This window comes from Trichomycterus rosablanca, chromosome 6, assembly GCF_030014385.1.
Source record: "Trichomycterus rosablanca isolate fTriRos1 chromosome 6, fTriRos1.hap1, whole genome shotgun sequence".
Lineage (NCBI taxonomy): Eukaryota > Metazoa > Chordata > Actinopteri > Siluriformes > Trichomycteridae > Trichomycterus > Trichomycterus rosablanca.
Genome location: NC_085993.1, coordinates 39,479,123 through 39,493,385, shown reverse-complemented (window position 1 = coordinate 39,493,385; position 14,263 = coordinate 39,479,123). Strand labels below are relative to the sequence as shown.

General features: G+C 39.5%; 1 protein-coding gene across 1 annotated transcript in view; it reads left to right on the top strand.

Moving 5' to 3' along the window:
- Positions 1-3,613: 3,613 nt before the first annotated feature.
- Positions 3,614-14,263, top strand: part of prkcaa (protein kinase C, alpha, a) — a 157,566-nt gene continuing 146,916 nt past the window's right edge. The window contains exons 1-2 of the mRNA XM_062997819.1: positions 3,614-3,955; positions 9,568-9,599. Coding sequence (XP_062853889.1) covers positions 3,798-3,955; positions 9,568-9,599 — 190 coding nt within the window. The 5' untranslated portion in view covers positions 3,614-3,797. The remainder of the gene's footprint in view (positions 3,956-9,567; positions 9,600-14,263) is intronic.

Below are 14,263 nucleotides of genomic sequence, written 5' to 3'. Positions count from 1 at the left end.
ATGGCTACAATTGAGCTTATATAAAATTTTAATATTTCATATTTATTTGCGAAGTGGCATAGCAAAATGTCATTATGTGTTGGTAATGACGTGTTGCGGTAATGACAATTTTTACTTTTTTTAAGAAAAAAACTAGATAGGTCATGGATTTTCTAAAGCTAGTCAACAGCTAGTACAAGATGCACTTTAAATACATATAAATAATGTGTACATTTCTTTTTTTTTGGTAAAGTACTGCCATACTGATGTAAATGGTAATGACGCTGAATAAATATACTCTATGATCAGGAAGAATACATGATTAAATTACTCACATTTCCAGACATTAAAATTTTAATCTTCTCTCATGGCTGGCATGTGCTTCCTTGCAAGTCTTTGTTTCCATGGTTACAACATAAACAAGTGTTACCTTCAAATGATTCCCTACAGAAACCATACACTGTTGCGGTAATGACGATAATGCTGGGGACAGTAATATATTGCTCAAAAATATGCATAGGTTGTACAAATATGAAAAAAAAAAAAACATTTTGTTTCTTTTTAAGTTATTATAAAACTCATATTGTGATTTTTATAATGAATTGATCACTTTTTAGCATTTTATTAGAGCAGAGAAGTTTTAAAGTCTGGGTTGGGGACAAGGCCAAAGTAGCAAAATATTGATGTTTAAATCAATTTTTTAATTTTAATTTAAATAAAAAATGAAAATCATAATTATTTTGGTATATAATTTTATTTGTGATGCAATGAATGATCTTTTTAATACCTAAAATATTTGTTTTGTAATAAAGTATTTTTAACACAAATTTATAACTTAGGGACGTAAAAGTTCCCCCAATTGAAGAATCACCCAAATATTGATTGATAGATTTTTTTTTCAGGTATTGCAGTACATATATTATTTATAATTATAAGTCACATTTTGTAAAGTGTATAATGTGGATTTATGCACTGGTAGTATATTAAATTAGTTGGAAACATAATATTGAATCTATTATCACTTAGTTGCATTTTTCTGTGTTATTAAATTGTAAAATAATAGCACATCTGGTAGAGTGGATGCTGCACAACAACATTGGTTCTAGGAACCTGGGTTTGATACTTGTCTCTTGTCACTGTTTGTTGGGTTTCTTCCATCATGATTGTAGATAGTTGAGTTTGGGATTAAAGAAGAACTACCCAGTTTGGCTACAAAAGTCAGCAACCTAAGTATGCACAGAAAACAACAATCAAATAAGCCAAAGACATGTTGGAAACAAGTGTTGTGCGACTGAAGAACAGGACATATACCTTATGGATTGTGTGATCAAAAAAGTCTGTGAAAAGAGTAAGGACAATTTAATAAAAAAGAACACTTTGAGAAATGCACCCGTTACAGTCATCGGGTCAAATAATCATTGCCAATCTGGAATTACATTCAAAACATGCTGTACATGAAAACACAATACATTAAAACTGTTCTGTATGGACGATTTATTTATTAAGATTTTTGATGTCATGTTTTACACTTTGGTAACATTCATGACAGAAATGGTAGTTACTCGTTACACAAGATTAATCAGTTCACAAGTTTAATGTCAAACATCAGCTCTCCTGGAGGAAACCCATGCAGACACAGGGAGAACATACAAACTCCACACAGAAAGGACGTGGTCTGCCCCACCTGGGAATCAAACCCAGGACCTTCTTGCTTCTTGCTGTGCTACCCACTGAGCCACCTGCATGGACAACTGGCTCAATTTAAAAATTAAAATAGAAAAATGGAACCTATAGGGTATAGCATGACTCTCTAGAGTTGTTACAGTTTGCTAGAATTCATAGTTAGTGGTTGTAAAGTGGCCTTTATGCAGTAACATTACACGTGTCAAAGAGAGCGAGTGCTAGTCTGTATCTCTTCTAGAAATTGGAAATAGCTAAATAAGAAGCCTTGTTTACATTAACAGTAGACACTTTTATCCAAAGCAACGTTGAATGTAATTTGAGCAACTGAGGGTTAAGAGCCTTGCTTAGGGGTCCAACAGTGGCAACAGGGTGGCAATGGGGTTTGAACCAGCAACCTTTGGATTACCAGTCAAGTACCTTAACGGCTGAGCTACCACTACCCTGCGCATAGGTGAAGCACATATTATACACTGCCTGGCCAAAAAAAAAGGTCACACACTCTAATATTTTGTTGGACCGCCTTTAGCTTTGATTACGACATGCATTCACTGTGGCATCGTTTCCACAAGCTTCTGCAATGTCACAACATTTATTTCTGTCCAGAGTTGCATTAATTTTCCCCCAAGATCTTGTACTGATGATGGGAGATTTGGACCACTGAGCAAAGTCTTCTCCAGCACATCTCAAAGATTCTCAATGGAGTTTAGGTCTGGACTCTGTGGTGGCCAATCCATGTGTGAAAATGATGTCTCATGCTCCCTGAACCACTCTTTCACAATTTGAGAACGATGCATCCTGGCATTGTCATCTTGGAATATGCCCGTGCCATCAGGGAAGAAAAAATCCATTGATGGAATAACCTGGTGGTTCAGTATATTCAGGTAGTCAGCTGACCTCATTCTTTGGGCACATAACGTTGCTGAACCTAGACCTGACCAACTGCAGCAACCCCAGATCATAGCACTGCCCCCACAGGCTTGTACGGTAGGCACTAGGCATGATGGGTGCGTCACTTCAGCCGCCTCTCTTCTTACCCTGATGCGCCCATCACTCTGGAACAGGGTAAATCTGGACTCATCAGACCACATGACCTTCCATTGCTCCAGAGTCCAATCTTTATGCTCTCTTGCAAATTGAAGCCGTTTTTGCCGGTTAGCCTCACTGACAAGTGGTTTTCTTAAGGCTACACAGCTGTTTAGTCCCAATCCCTTGAGTTCCCTTCGCATTGTGCGTGTGGAAATGCTCTTACTGTCACTATTAAACATATCTCTGAGTTCTACTGTAGTTTTTTTATGATTTGATTTCACCAAACGTTTAAGTGATCGCCGATCACGATCATTCAAGATTTTTTTCCGACCACATTCCTTCCTCGAAGATGATGTTTCCCCGCTGTCCTTCCACTTCTTAATAATGCGTTGGACAGTTCTTAACACGATTTTAGTAGTTTTAGCTTCTCCTTAGATGTTTTCTCTGCTTGATGCATGCCAATAATTTGACCCTTCTGAAACAGATTAACATCTTTTCCACGACCACAGGATGTGTCTTTCGACATGGTTGTTTAACAAATGAGAAGCTACTCACTGCATCAGTTGGGGTTAAATAACTTGTTGCCAGCTGAAACATACTCACCCATGCAGTAATTATCCAATGGGAGGCTCTGACCTATTTGCTTAGTTAAATTCAGGTGGTGACCTTTTTTTGGCCAGGCAGTGTATTACATAATGCATAAATGACATTGGTACTTCTGTGGTAATACACAGCCTGTTATCTTTCTAACAATCGTTCACATGTAATAAGACCTGATACAGTGTTATAACGTGTACAGAGGCAGTTATTCCACCGGATGTCGCTCCCTGCACGTGGCCTGGCGCGCGCCTCTATCCCTCCCATTAGGAGTAATGGGGAGTGACGTCAGCCGGGGCGGCAATAGGAAGCGCAGTCGGGGCACAGAGCTTCACCGACTGGAACAAGTAGCGCCTGTAGAGGGGCGAGTCAGTCCCAGTTCCGCCTGTTGCATTTAATCAGCAATAAAGAAATAACATTTCATCCTGATTTGATCTGATCTCATCTAGGAGGAACTTTTGGCTGTGTGAGGATTTATCTGCACTGTTTGCTGGCGATTCATTCTCTGTGCCATGGCTGATGTGACCGACTCCTCCTCGGACGTGGCGACCCGATTCGCCCGAAAAGGAGCGCTGAGGCAGAAGAACGTGCACGAGGTGAAGAACCACAAATTCACCGCCAGGTTCTTCAGGCAACCCACCTTCTGCAGCCACTGCACCGACTTCATCTGGTCAGTAACCGTGTTTCACTATGTTCTGCTTCATGCAAACTCTGGTTCAGTTCGGAAACGGTTCCAGCTGTGGCAGTGGTTTAAAGTTCATTTAGTTAACGCAGCTGGAATTGCTGTACGTGTTTTAATGTCAGAATTGTGTAAGTTGCACAATGTACAGTCAGTACATTTTCTGCTGCCACTTGACTGACTTTATCTGGTCAGTGACTTTCTTCCAGTGACGTTCTGTTTCCTGCAAGCACTGGTTCAGTTCAGGAACGGTTCCAATTCGTACTAATGTTTCACTTGTTGAAGTTTATGCAGTTGTTGCAGATGATTTGGTGGTACAGTGGTTAACGTTGGCACAGCTGGAACTCTTTCTTTAGCCACTAAACCAATTTACCATGCAGGAGTTTGTACTGGTTTACTTTAGAATTTTCCAGTCACATCACTGACTTCATCTGGTCTGCTTTCTCTAGTTGAGCTAGAAAATTGTACCAGATATTTTAGCAGTTACAGTTGTTGGAGCAGATACAGCTGTTGCAGTTGTTGCTTTTTCTACAGTTGTTACAGCTTTTACTATTGTAACAGATGTTACACATTATGCAGTGACTGCACAAACCTTAACTGGTTAACTGGTCTGCTTCTGAAACACTGACATTTGTTACAGCGTGCCTACTGTAACATCTGGTACAGTTGGTGCATCATTAATACTTGTGTACCAGTCTACTCTGCTTTCTGTGAATACTGGTCTGGTTTTAATTGGTATAGTTATCATAGTAGGTTCAGTTACTACACTTTTACCAGTGATTCTACCTACCGACTTAACCTGGCATGGAGCACTGTACCAGTCTGATCTGCTTTATAATACACTGTCACTTTAGAAATTGTGCCATTGTGTACAGATGTGGCAGTTAGTACAGCTGTTACACTCTCTGCAGCCACTACATAGACTTCATCCAGTCAGTAACCATGTTTCACTATGTTCTGCTTCATGCACATACCTGTCAAGTTTTGGATTTAAAAATAAGGGAAATTTTCCGCCGTGCGCTTCGAGCCGTCCCACCAGCCCAACAGTCAGTACATCTTCTGCTGCCACTTGACTGACTTTATCTGGTCAGTGACTATCTTCCAGTGACGTTCTGTTTCCTACAAGCACTGGTTCAGTTTAGGAATGGTTCCATTTCGTACTAATGTTTCACTTGTTAGAGTTAATACAGTTGTTGCAGATGATATGGTGGTACAGTGGTTACAACTGGCACATCTGGAACTCCTACTTCAGCCAATACATCGACTTCAATTGGTCATTTACCATGCAAAAGTTTGTACTGGTTTTCTTTAAAATGTTCCAGTCACTTCACTGACTTCATCTGGTCTGCTTTCTCTGGTTCAGCTCAGAAATTGTACCAGATATTACAGCTGTTACAGTTGTTGGAGCAGATACAGCTGTTACAGTTGTAGCTTTTTGTACAGTTGTTACACATTATGCAGTGACTGCACTAACATTAACTGGATAGTTACCATTTACCAGTTTGTTCAGCTTCTGAAACACTTTGACAGCTGACATGTGTTATCTGTGCCTACTGTAACAGCTGGTCCAGTTGGTGCATCATAAATAGTTGTGTACTAGTCTACTCTGCTTTTTGTGAATACTGATCTAGTAATAATTGGTTTAGTTATCATAGTATATGCAGTTACTTTACTTTTAGCAGCAATTCTACTTACCAGCTTAATCTGGCATGTAACACTGTGTGTCTGAGCTGCTTTATAAAACTGTAGGAATTGTACCAGTGTGTACAGGTGTTGCAGTTAGTACAGCTGTTACACTTTCTGCAGCCACTACATAGACTTCACCTGACCAGTAAACATGGCCTGCTTTCTAAAACCTTGGTTCACTGCAGAATTTAGAATTAGCCAGTTAGTACAGGTGGCACAGTCTGTACACTTAATAGATTTGTTACACTTTCTGCAGCCTTTGGTCTGGCTGTTACTACATGCAAACACTGGTTCAGTTTAATGTAATAAGTGCTGCAATTGGTGCAGTTTTTATAGCAGCTGTAGTTGTTACAGGCTGTACAGATGTTACACATGATATAGTAAATACAGTTGTTTTCAGCCTGTACTGTTGTCACACTGCTGGAACAGCTGGTAATCTTTCTACAACCACTCCACTCACTTCATCTGGTCAGTATTTTTGCACCAGTTTGAATAGCTCTTTAAAACACTGGTTTGCTTTAGAAATGTGCAACTGGTTACAGATGTTACAACTACCACTCTTAAAATGGTACCAGTAGTTAAAGTTGGTGAGGTTGTTAAAGCATGTAATGTTATAGTTGTTTGTACAGTTTGACTGTTACATTTATCACAGCTAAGTGAGTGGGTTAATAAATGAGTGGAATAATGGATTTGAAGAATAAGTAAGATAATGGATTGTTTGGGTGGATAGATGGATGGATCGGTGAGTGAGTGGGTGATTGGGAGTGAAGGGGGTAGGTGGGTGTATTGAGTACTTTATTAATCTTTGTAAAATAGTTAACTTTTCAGCTGGTACAGCTTATACTGTATAGTAATGTATAAGTGGTACAGTTTTGAGATATCAGAGTTGGTACAGTTTACATTTGGTATGTTCTAAATCTGTGTTTTGTGCATGCAGTGTATTCTGATTTTATGTGCTTTCTGCATCAAATTTTAATTCTTGATGTTCTGTGGATTTTGGGGTATTCTGATTTTGGGTGTATAGTATGTGAAGTACATATATTCTTGTTCTGGGAGATTTGCACATGCAGTGGAGTCTGACAGGTTTTTTTGGGAATGCAGTGTATTCTGTTTTCTGGGTGTTTTGTGTATGTGGTGTGTTCTACAGTACATCTGTGAAACTTTTGATGTAACACAGTGTATTCAGATTTTGGGTGTTTTGTGCATGCAGTTTTTATTGTTTGTGTTTTATGCATGCATGTATTCTGATTCCAGTTGTTTTGTGCATGCAGTGTATTTTAATTCAGGGTGCACTGCGCTTAAACGGTATTCTGAATCTGCATACCTTGTGCATGAGGTGTAATCTGAATCTGGGTGCTTTTTGCATGCAGTGTATGTTAGTTGTGGTCCTTGGTGCTGTGTGCATGCAGTTTGCTTTGGTTTTTATTTATTGTGTTTACTGTTTTTTATGGCCCTGGTTTTTTGTGTGCATGCTGTTTGTGCATTTAGTTTGATTTGGTTCTAGGTGATTCATGCATGGCGTTTGCTCTGGTTCTGAATACTGCGTGCATGCTGTTTGCTCTGGTTCTGAATGCTTTGTACATGCAGTTTACTGTGGTCCTGGATGCTGTGTGCATGTAGTTTTTCTGATTCTGGATGCTTTGTATATGCTATTTGCACTGGTTCTGGGTGTTTTGTGTATGCTGTTTGCATTGGTTTTGGGTATTTTGTGCATCCTGTTTGCACTGGTTCTGATGCTATATGCATGCCGTTTGCTCTGGTTCTGGGATTTTTGTGCATTTTTTTTACTGGTTCTGGGTTCTATGTGCATGCAGTTTGCACTGATGTTGGATCTTTTGTGCATGCACTTTGCACTGATTCTGGGTTTTTTGTGCATTGTGTTTGCACTGGTTCTGGATTATTTGTGCGTCCAGTTTGCACTGGTTCTGTGTGATTTGTGCATGCCGTTTGCACTGGTTATGAGTGATCTGTGCATGCCATTTGCACTGGTTTTGAATGTTTTGTGCATGCTGTTTGCACTGGTTCTGGGTTCTTTGTGCATGCTGTTTGCTCTGGTTCTGGATGCTTTGTGCATGTCATTTGCACTGGTTCTGGAATGCTTGTGCATGTCATTTGCACTGGTTCTGGAATGCTTGTGCATGTCGTTTGAACTGATTTTGGGTGCTTTGTGCATGCAGGTTGCACTGGGTCTGGGTTCTTTGTGTATCAGAATCAGAAACAGAATCAGCTTTATTCGCCAAGTATGTTTACACACACAAGGAATTTGTTGTCAGCTCTCTACAATTTACAAACAATACAATATACAGACAAGACTATATGTAGACAATGTACAAATTTACGTGTTCAGCAGAATTTGCATATGTACAGAAGATATAAAAATAACATAAGATAAATAGTAAAGTAAGGTAAGATGCAGTTACAGTATTATACAGCATGTATAAAGTGCAGTGTGGCATGTAAACAACAACAGTAAACAGCAGTTCAGTTTTAGTTATTAATGAGTTTGATGGCATTTGGAAAAAAACTGTTAGAGTGTCTGTTTGATTTTGTGTGCAGGGCTCTGTAGCGCCTGCCAGAGGGTAGGAGGGTAAAAAGTTTGTGTCCAGGGTGTGAGAAGTCCGTGATAATTTTTTCTGCCTGGTTTCTGATCCTTGTTTTGTATAAGTCCTGGAGGGTGGGCAAAGGAGCTCCGATGATTTTTGCCGCTCTATCCACCACTCTTTGCAATCTGCATCTGTCCTGTTTTGTGGCTGAACCGAACCACACTGTGATGGATGTGCACAGGACAGATTCAATGACTGTGGTGTAGAACTGTTTCAACAGCTCCTGTGGCAGACCGTGTTTCCTCAGTTGACGTAGAAAGTACATCCTTTGAGTTGGTGTTGGCCTCCCACTTTAGGTCATTGGAAATAGTAGTTCCCAAGAACCTGAAGGTCTCCACGGTAGACACAGTGATGTTGAATATGGTGATGGGAGCAGTGTTGAAGGTTTCCTTTTAAAATCCACTGTCATCTCTACAGTCTTTAGTGTGTTCAGCTCTAGGTTGTTCTGACTGCACCAGAGCACCAGCCGATCAAGCTCCTGCCGATACGCAGACTCATCTCCATCCTGGATTAGTCCAATGACCGTAGTGTCATCTGCGAACTTTAGAAGTTTCACTGTTGGGTCTGTAGAGGTACAGTATCCCATTTGTTATGTAATTTCCAATATAGTTTTAGCATTATGTGAATTGAGAGCAATCTCTGTGTGTTTATGTGTTTGGTGTGTTCCAGATGAAGGCTCTGTCTGGTCTTTTTTCATCCTGCTTTATAATTTCAAAGGCTTCTGATTTCCAGTAATAAATGGAGCCTTAATAACATCCATGTATACTGTCATAATCATTAGGAAGGATGGTGCAGCAGTGCTGGGTTTAGTTTCTTGGTAATAGGCAGTCAGATACATCAAACCACAGATGATGGATGTTTTTCCAATTGATTTAAAGTACTGTGAGTGTGAGTAAATGGTGAATCCCATGACAGTTAAGGACCACAGGCATTGCTTTCTTGAGATTTGCTGTTATTACATAATGACAGATCTAACATGGTTTGTACGTCCTTGCATCAGCTGGTCCGTGATCAGCGCTAATGCTACAGTTGTGTGTTCTCGGACTGTTAAAGCACCGATAAATGGTGTTCATTTGTTTCTCCACAGACTGAGAAATCCATGAGTGAAGCTTACAGTATCTGAAGCATAGTAGATATCAAATATTTACATGGTTCATTTGCACTGCAGTGTCGTTTTAATCGACTCGGATTGCTCGTAGCGGGGAAGGCAAACTAGAGCTAAAAGCCCATTAAAGGATTTAGAAGGGATCGCTCTCTAATGCGTTGCTTTCTTTCACCATCTAACTCTCTCTTTCTTTCTCTCTCTTTTTGTAGGGGCTTTGGAAAGCAGGGATTTCAGTGCCAAGGTAAGAAATGGACAAAATATTTTCTTGGAAACAGAAAAGCCCAATTTATAAAAATGGAAAGTTTAAGTTGTGCAAATCCAGTCTGAACGTATGAGCACAGAACATCTGGTGTGCATGCTTGTTGGGTGATTCTTGCTATTATAGGAATCATTCATTAATTAATTCATTTTCTTATCCACTTAACCAATTAGGGTCGCGCATGGGGGTGGGGGGGGTTGGGGGGTATTGGGGCTTGTGGTTGTTGCTGGAGCCTATGGATGGGACACCAGTGGACACCCTGGATGGGACGCCAGTTCATCGCAGGGCAGACACACATACACACACCCATTCAGTGTCTCCAATTAACCAGACTGCATGTTTTTGGACTGTGGGAGGAAACCCACACAGACACAGGGAGAACATGCAAACTCCACACAAAAAGGACCCGGACCGCCCCGCCTGGGGGTCGAACCCAGGACCCTCTTGCTGTGAGGCCACAGTGCTACCCACTAAGCCACTGTGCCACCCTATTGTAGGAATCAAACATTTTAGAATGATTATTATAATGCCGGCAATTATGAAAGTACCATTGTCTGTTAATGTTCTTTTGGGGCAGTGGTAGTTCAGCGGTTAGTAATCAGAAGGTTGCAGGTTCAAGCCCCACCGCTCCCAAGTTGCCACTGTTGGGTTGCACGGCTCTTAACCCTCAGTTGCTGACATTGTATCATTGTAATTGTAAGTCACTTTGGATAAAAGCATCTGCATTTGGTGCATTTGGCCATGGGGTGATATTTTTATGTTCAGCTGATGCCACATTGCATGTATTTATACTAACAACGAGGTATTCACAAGAACAAATAATAATGATTATTATTATTGCTGCATGATTCAGCAGCTACCAAAAATTATGTCAGTTCTTTTCTGTGTATTCTATGTACATGTAAGTCCTGATTTCGACCCTAAACTTGTTTCAGAAATCTGACATCCACTAACAAACCTAGCAAAACCAGACTATAATTCTTACTGCATAGTTTCTGGTATAGATTCTGTCCCCACTTGTTGGATTTTATAGTAAAAATGTACATGGGTAATACATAGGACACCAAAAATGTTTAAATTAATTAAATAATGCAAATCTTGGTGTTATTTGCTTAGAAATGTAATTGAACAACATGTCATTTGTTTAATAAATGTTGCTGGTAGGTCGCTACCATCTCTAACAAGGTTCTACCATCACTGATCAACTTGAATGAGAGGGTCAACCAGCCAGTCCAGTTTAAACTGCAGGCTGGTCTGAGCTGTTTATTCAGCAGGGTGGTGGCTATCTTTGTATAAATGTTGCAGGGTGTTAACAAGCAACCCGTTATCACACCAAATAAACTGTGTGGTAGTATTATCTAGTGTAGAATATTGTCTGCAGTGTGTGTGTGTGTGTGACTGCATGACTAGGTGTAACTCTGTAAACACTAATCAGTAGGGAATGCTCACGAACATGTGGAGCTTTATCATGTGCTGTGTTGTTGACTTAGGAGATAAAGTTTTGTTACACAAGTTTAGCTTCATTGTTTCTAACTAACCAGGATTAACATTACATATCACATACACGATATGGCCAAGAAGTGTGTGGACACTCCTGAATATTGATTTTAGATGTTTTAGCTACACACACTGCTAACATGTGCTTAAAGTGAATGATAGACATTGTGTAATACGTGGCAAAAGTGTTTCTTTATGACCGTGTCCCTGTGCACAAAGCAAGGTCCATAAAGACATTTTGATGAGTTTATTGTGGAGAAACTCCAGTGCACAGAGCCCTGACCTCAACATTACTCAACACTATTGGGATAAATCTGAATGCTGATTGCTAGCCAGACTAACTGGACACCAGTGGCGGCTGCTAATCTTTCAAAGAGGGGAAGCTCATTGTCGGCTTACATCATAAAATTTGTCAATTTATTTACACATAAATTCTGCCCTCCGTTCCTTTTCAAGAAAATGGCCTGAAATGGGTTGCAGTTTGTCTTTCGACGTCACTCTCAAAATCCGCGATGGGACTGAAGCTCCTAGTGATTAAGTGACTAATGAAGTGTATTGCTTTGGCAATACGAATGTCCATATTTGTCATGCCAATAAAGCTTCTTTTGAGTTTGAGTTTGAAAAGTGACGGTGTAGCGCTCAAACGAGCTGTCAATCAAAACGGGATTCAGCCTTTCCACTGATCCTGCAATCATCTTGCAGAAGCTCAGCGTCCAGACCCGCCCACAGCCCCATAGAAGTGAAGAGACGCTCAGCTTCTGCGGGCAAATGCATTGACGCTACGGGAATGTATAAGTTAAGTTAAGAAAATCGAGTCGATTTGTGATAATTAGCTGATTCTGAACGAACTCGTCTTCGAGATATACGTGTTCTAACGCATTTGTAGTCAATGAAATGTTAACACAACTGTACATATTTGACCATTTAATTTTGGACATTTTAGGGGAAGCTTAGCTTCCCTTGCAGTCTTAGAAAAATCGCCACTGCTGGACACAGATATTCACAGACACATTTGAAAATCTTGTGGAGAACCTTTACAGAGGCATAAAGATGTAGAAAGTTGCAAAAGGGAAAGACAAAAACACATTAACACATAATAATAATAAACACATTTATATTATGATGTCCTAAAAGCTCATGAGCAATTGACCATATACAAGAATACTAGCTATACTAGCTTAATTGTGTCTAAAACCTAAGATGTTTTAGACTTAAAGCTACTAAGTTAAGCTCAGATTTCTTTTCTTTTTTCTTTTTGAATTAGCAGTAATATGTACAGCAGTCTGTAGTAATATGATCATAGTAGATGTTTAGCTATATAGCATGTAGCTGTTATATAAACAAGACAACTGTATAAAACAACTGTAAAAATATTTTTTTAAGATTCACTGTATATCACGTTATGTTTTTTTTGTATGACTGGGACTTTTTATATGTCTGACTGATTCTACTGTCATAAGTACATAGAATATAAAAATGTTTAATTTCACCATGTATATAGTGAAGATTTTGAGGAGTATAAGCTCTGCTTGGTCCCACAAAATGACACAATATATGATGGAATCAGTACGCGTGAAACAGTAAATAAAATTTTTATTGTTTATTTAATATTTAAGTATTTTACAATTACCCTTAGCTCTCTGTTTAACAAAAAAGAAAAACGTTTGAAAAGTGGACGACTTTAAATATCTCAGATTCCAGTTCGCTTATAATGTTGAAATAGCGACTAACATGAAGTATTTTCACCCTGTAAGACCAACCTGGAATCCACTGTGTTAATTATTGCTCTGAAAGCTTCTTTCTTGACTGTCTACAGAGAAATCGTGTCCCTGCATATGTGGATTGTTACTGCGTTCATAATGTTGTTGTTTGCAACAGCCGTGGCTCGACAAACCGCACAGTATACAGTAATCCCTCCTCGATCGCGGGGGTTGCGTTCCAGAACCCCCCGCGAAAGGTAAAAATCTGCGAAGTAAAAACCATGTGTTTATATGGTTATTTTTATATATTTTAAGCCCTTATAAACCCTCCCACACTCTTATAAACATTTCCCGCACAGTTATACAGCATAAAGCGGAATCTAATGCTTCTCTCCTTCGCTGAGCCAATCAGCACCCAGGATACTTAACCGCGTGCTCTGATTGGGTAGCTTCTCAGCCATCCGCCAATAGCGTCCCGTGTATGAAATTAACTGGGCAAACCAACTGAGGAAGCATGTATCAGAAATAAAAAGACTCCTTGTCCGCAGAAATCCGCGAACCGCGATAGAGTGAAGCCGCGAAAGTCGAAGCACGATATAGCGAGGGATTACTGTATAGTGATTTACTCTGTTCGAAACTGCCAACACGCCTCATTTCTTTGGCATTTTCCTCCGGTGCATATTTGGTCTTCCCCTTTTCATTTTCCATCTGTTTTTGTTTAGTTTTTTCCACCATATTGCTAACTGGCTAACAATATTATAGTTAGCGAACAATATTATATGATCTGCTGTTTTTCGAAGCCTACAGCTGTTAAAATTAACTATGTTACGGTATGGCGGCATGAAAAATCCATACCGTATAAGGAATCAAAGACGGTATACCGAATGTACCGCCATACCGCCCAGCCCTAGATCACAGTAGATGTTTTAAACTTCTAGATTTAGAATTTATGAACATTTATTTAATTTAACAGCATAGCTATCTAGCATGTGGCTGTTGGATAAACAATGCAAGTAATATTGACAGTAAAACTAAGACAACTGTATAAACATTTCCCTAAATGATAAAGAGCTAATGGGTTCTGATATGCTAAGAAATGTACTTTGAGCTTAGAAATTTTTTCTGAATATGGTGTTGTTTTGTTAATAAAGTTAGTGTTGTGCCACATACTCTTATCTAAATAGTGGGAGATATGTACCATTTTTGTGAGTTAGGCCACAATTAGCCTTATTATAGAAACTACACAGTTAGGCAGTAGCTAAGTGTTGTTAAGTTGAATTATGGCAGATTGAATCGAAGCTCATAGATTTACTGAGGGGTCAGGAGTCCACGTTCATGGTAATAACTAATAAAGCATTTCTGTCTTTGTACATCAGTGCTCTGTTTTAATGTCTTTATGGGGACCACAAATGAGTCAAAAATTCCAATCACCAGTTAAGTTCCAGGTTA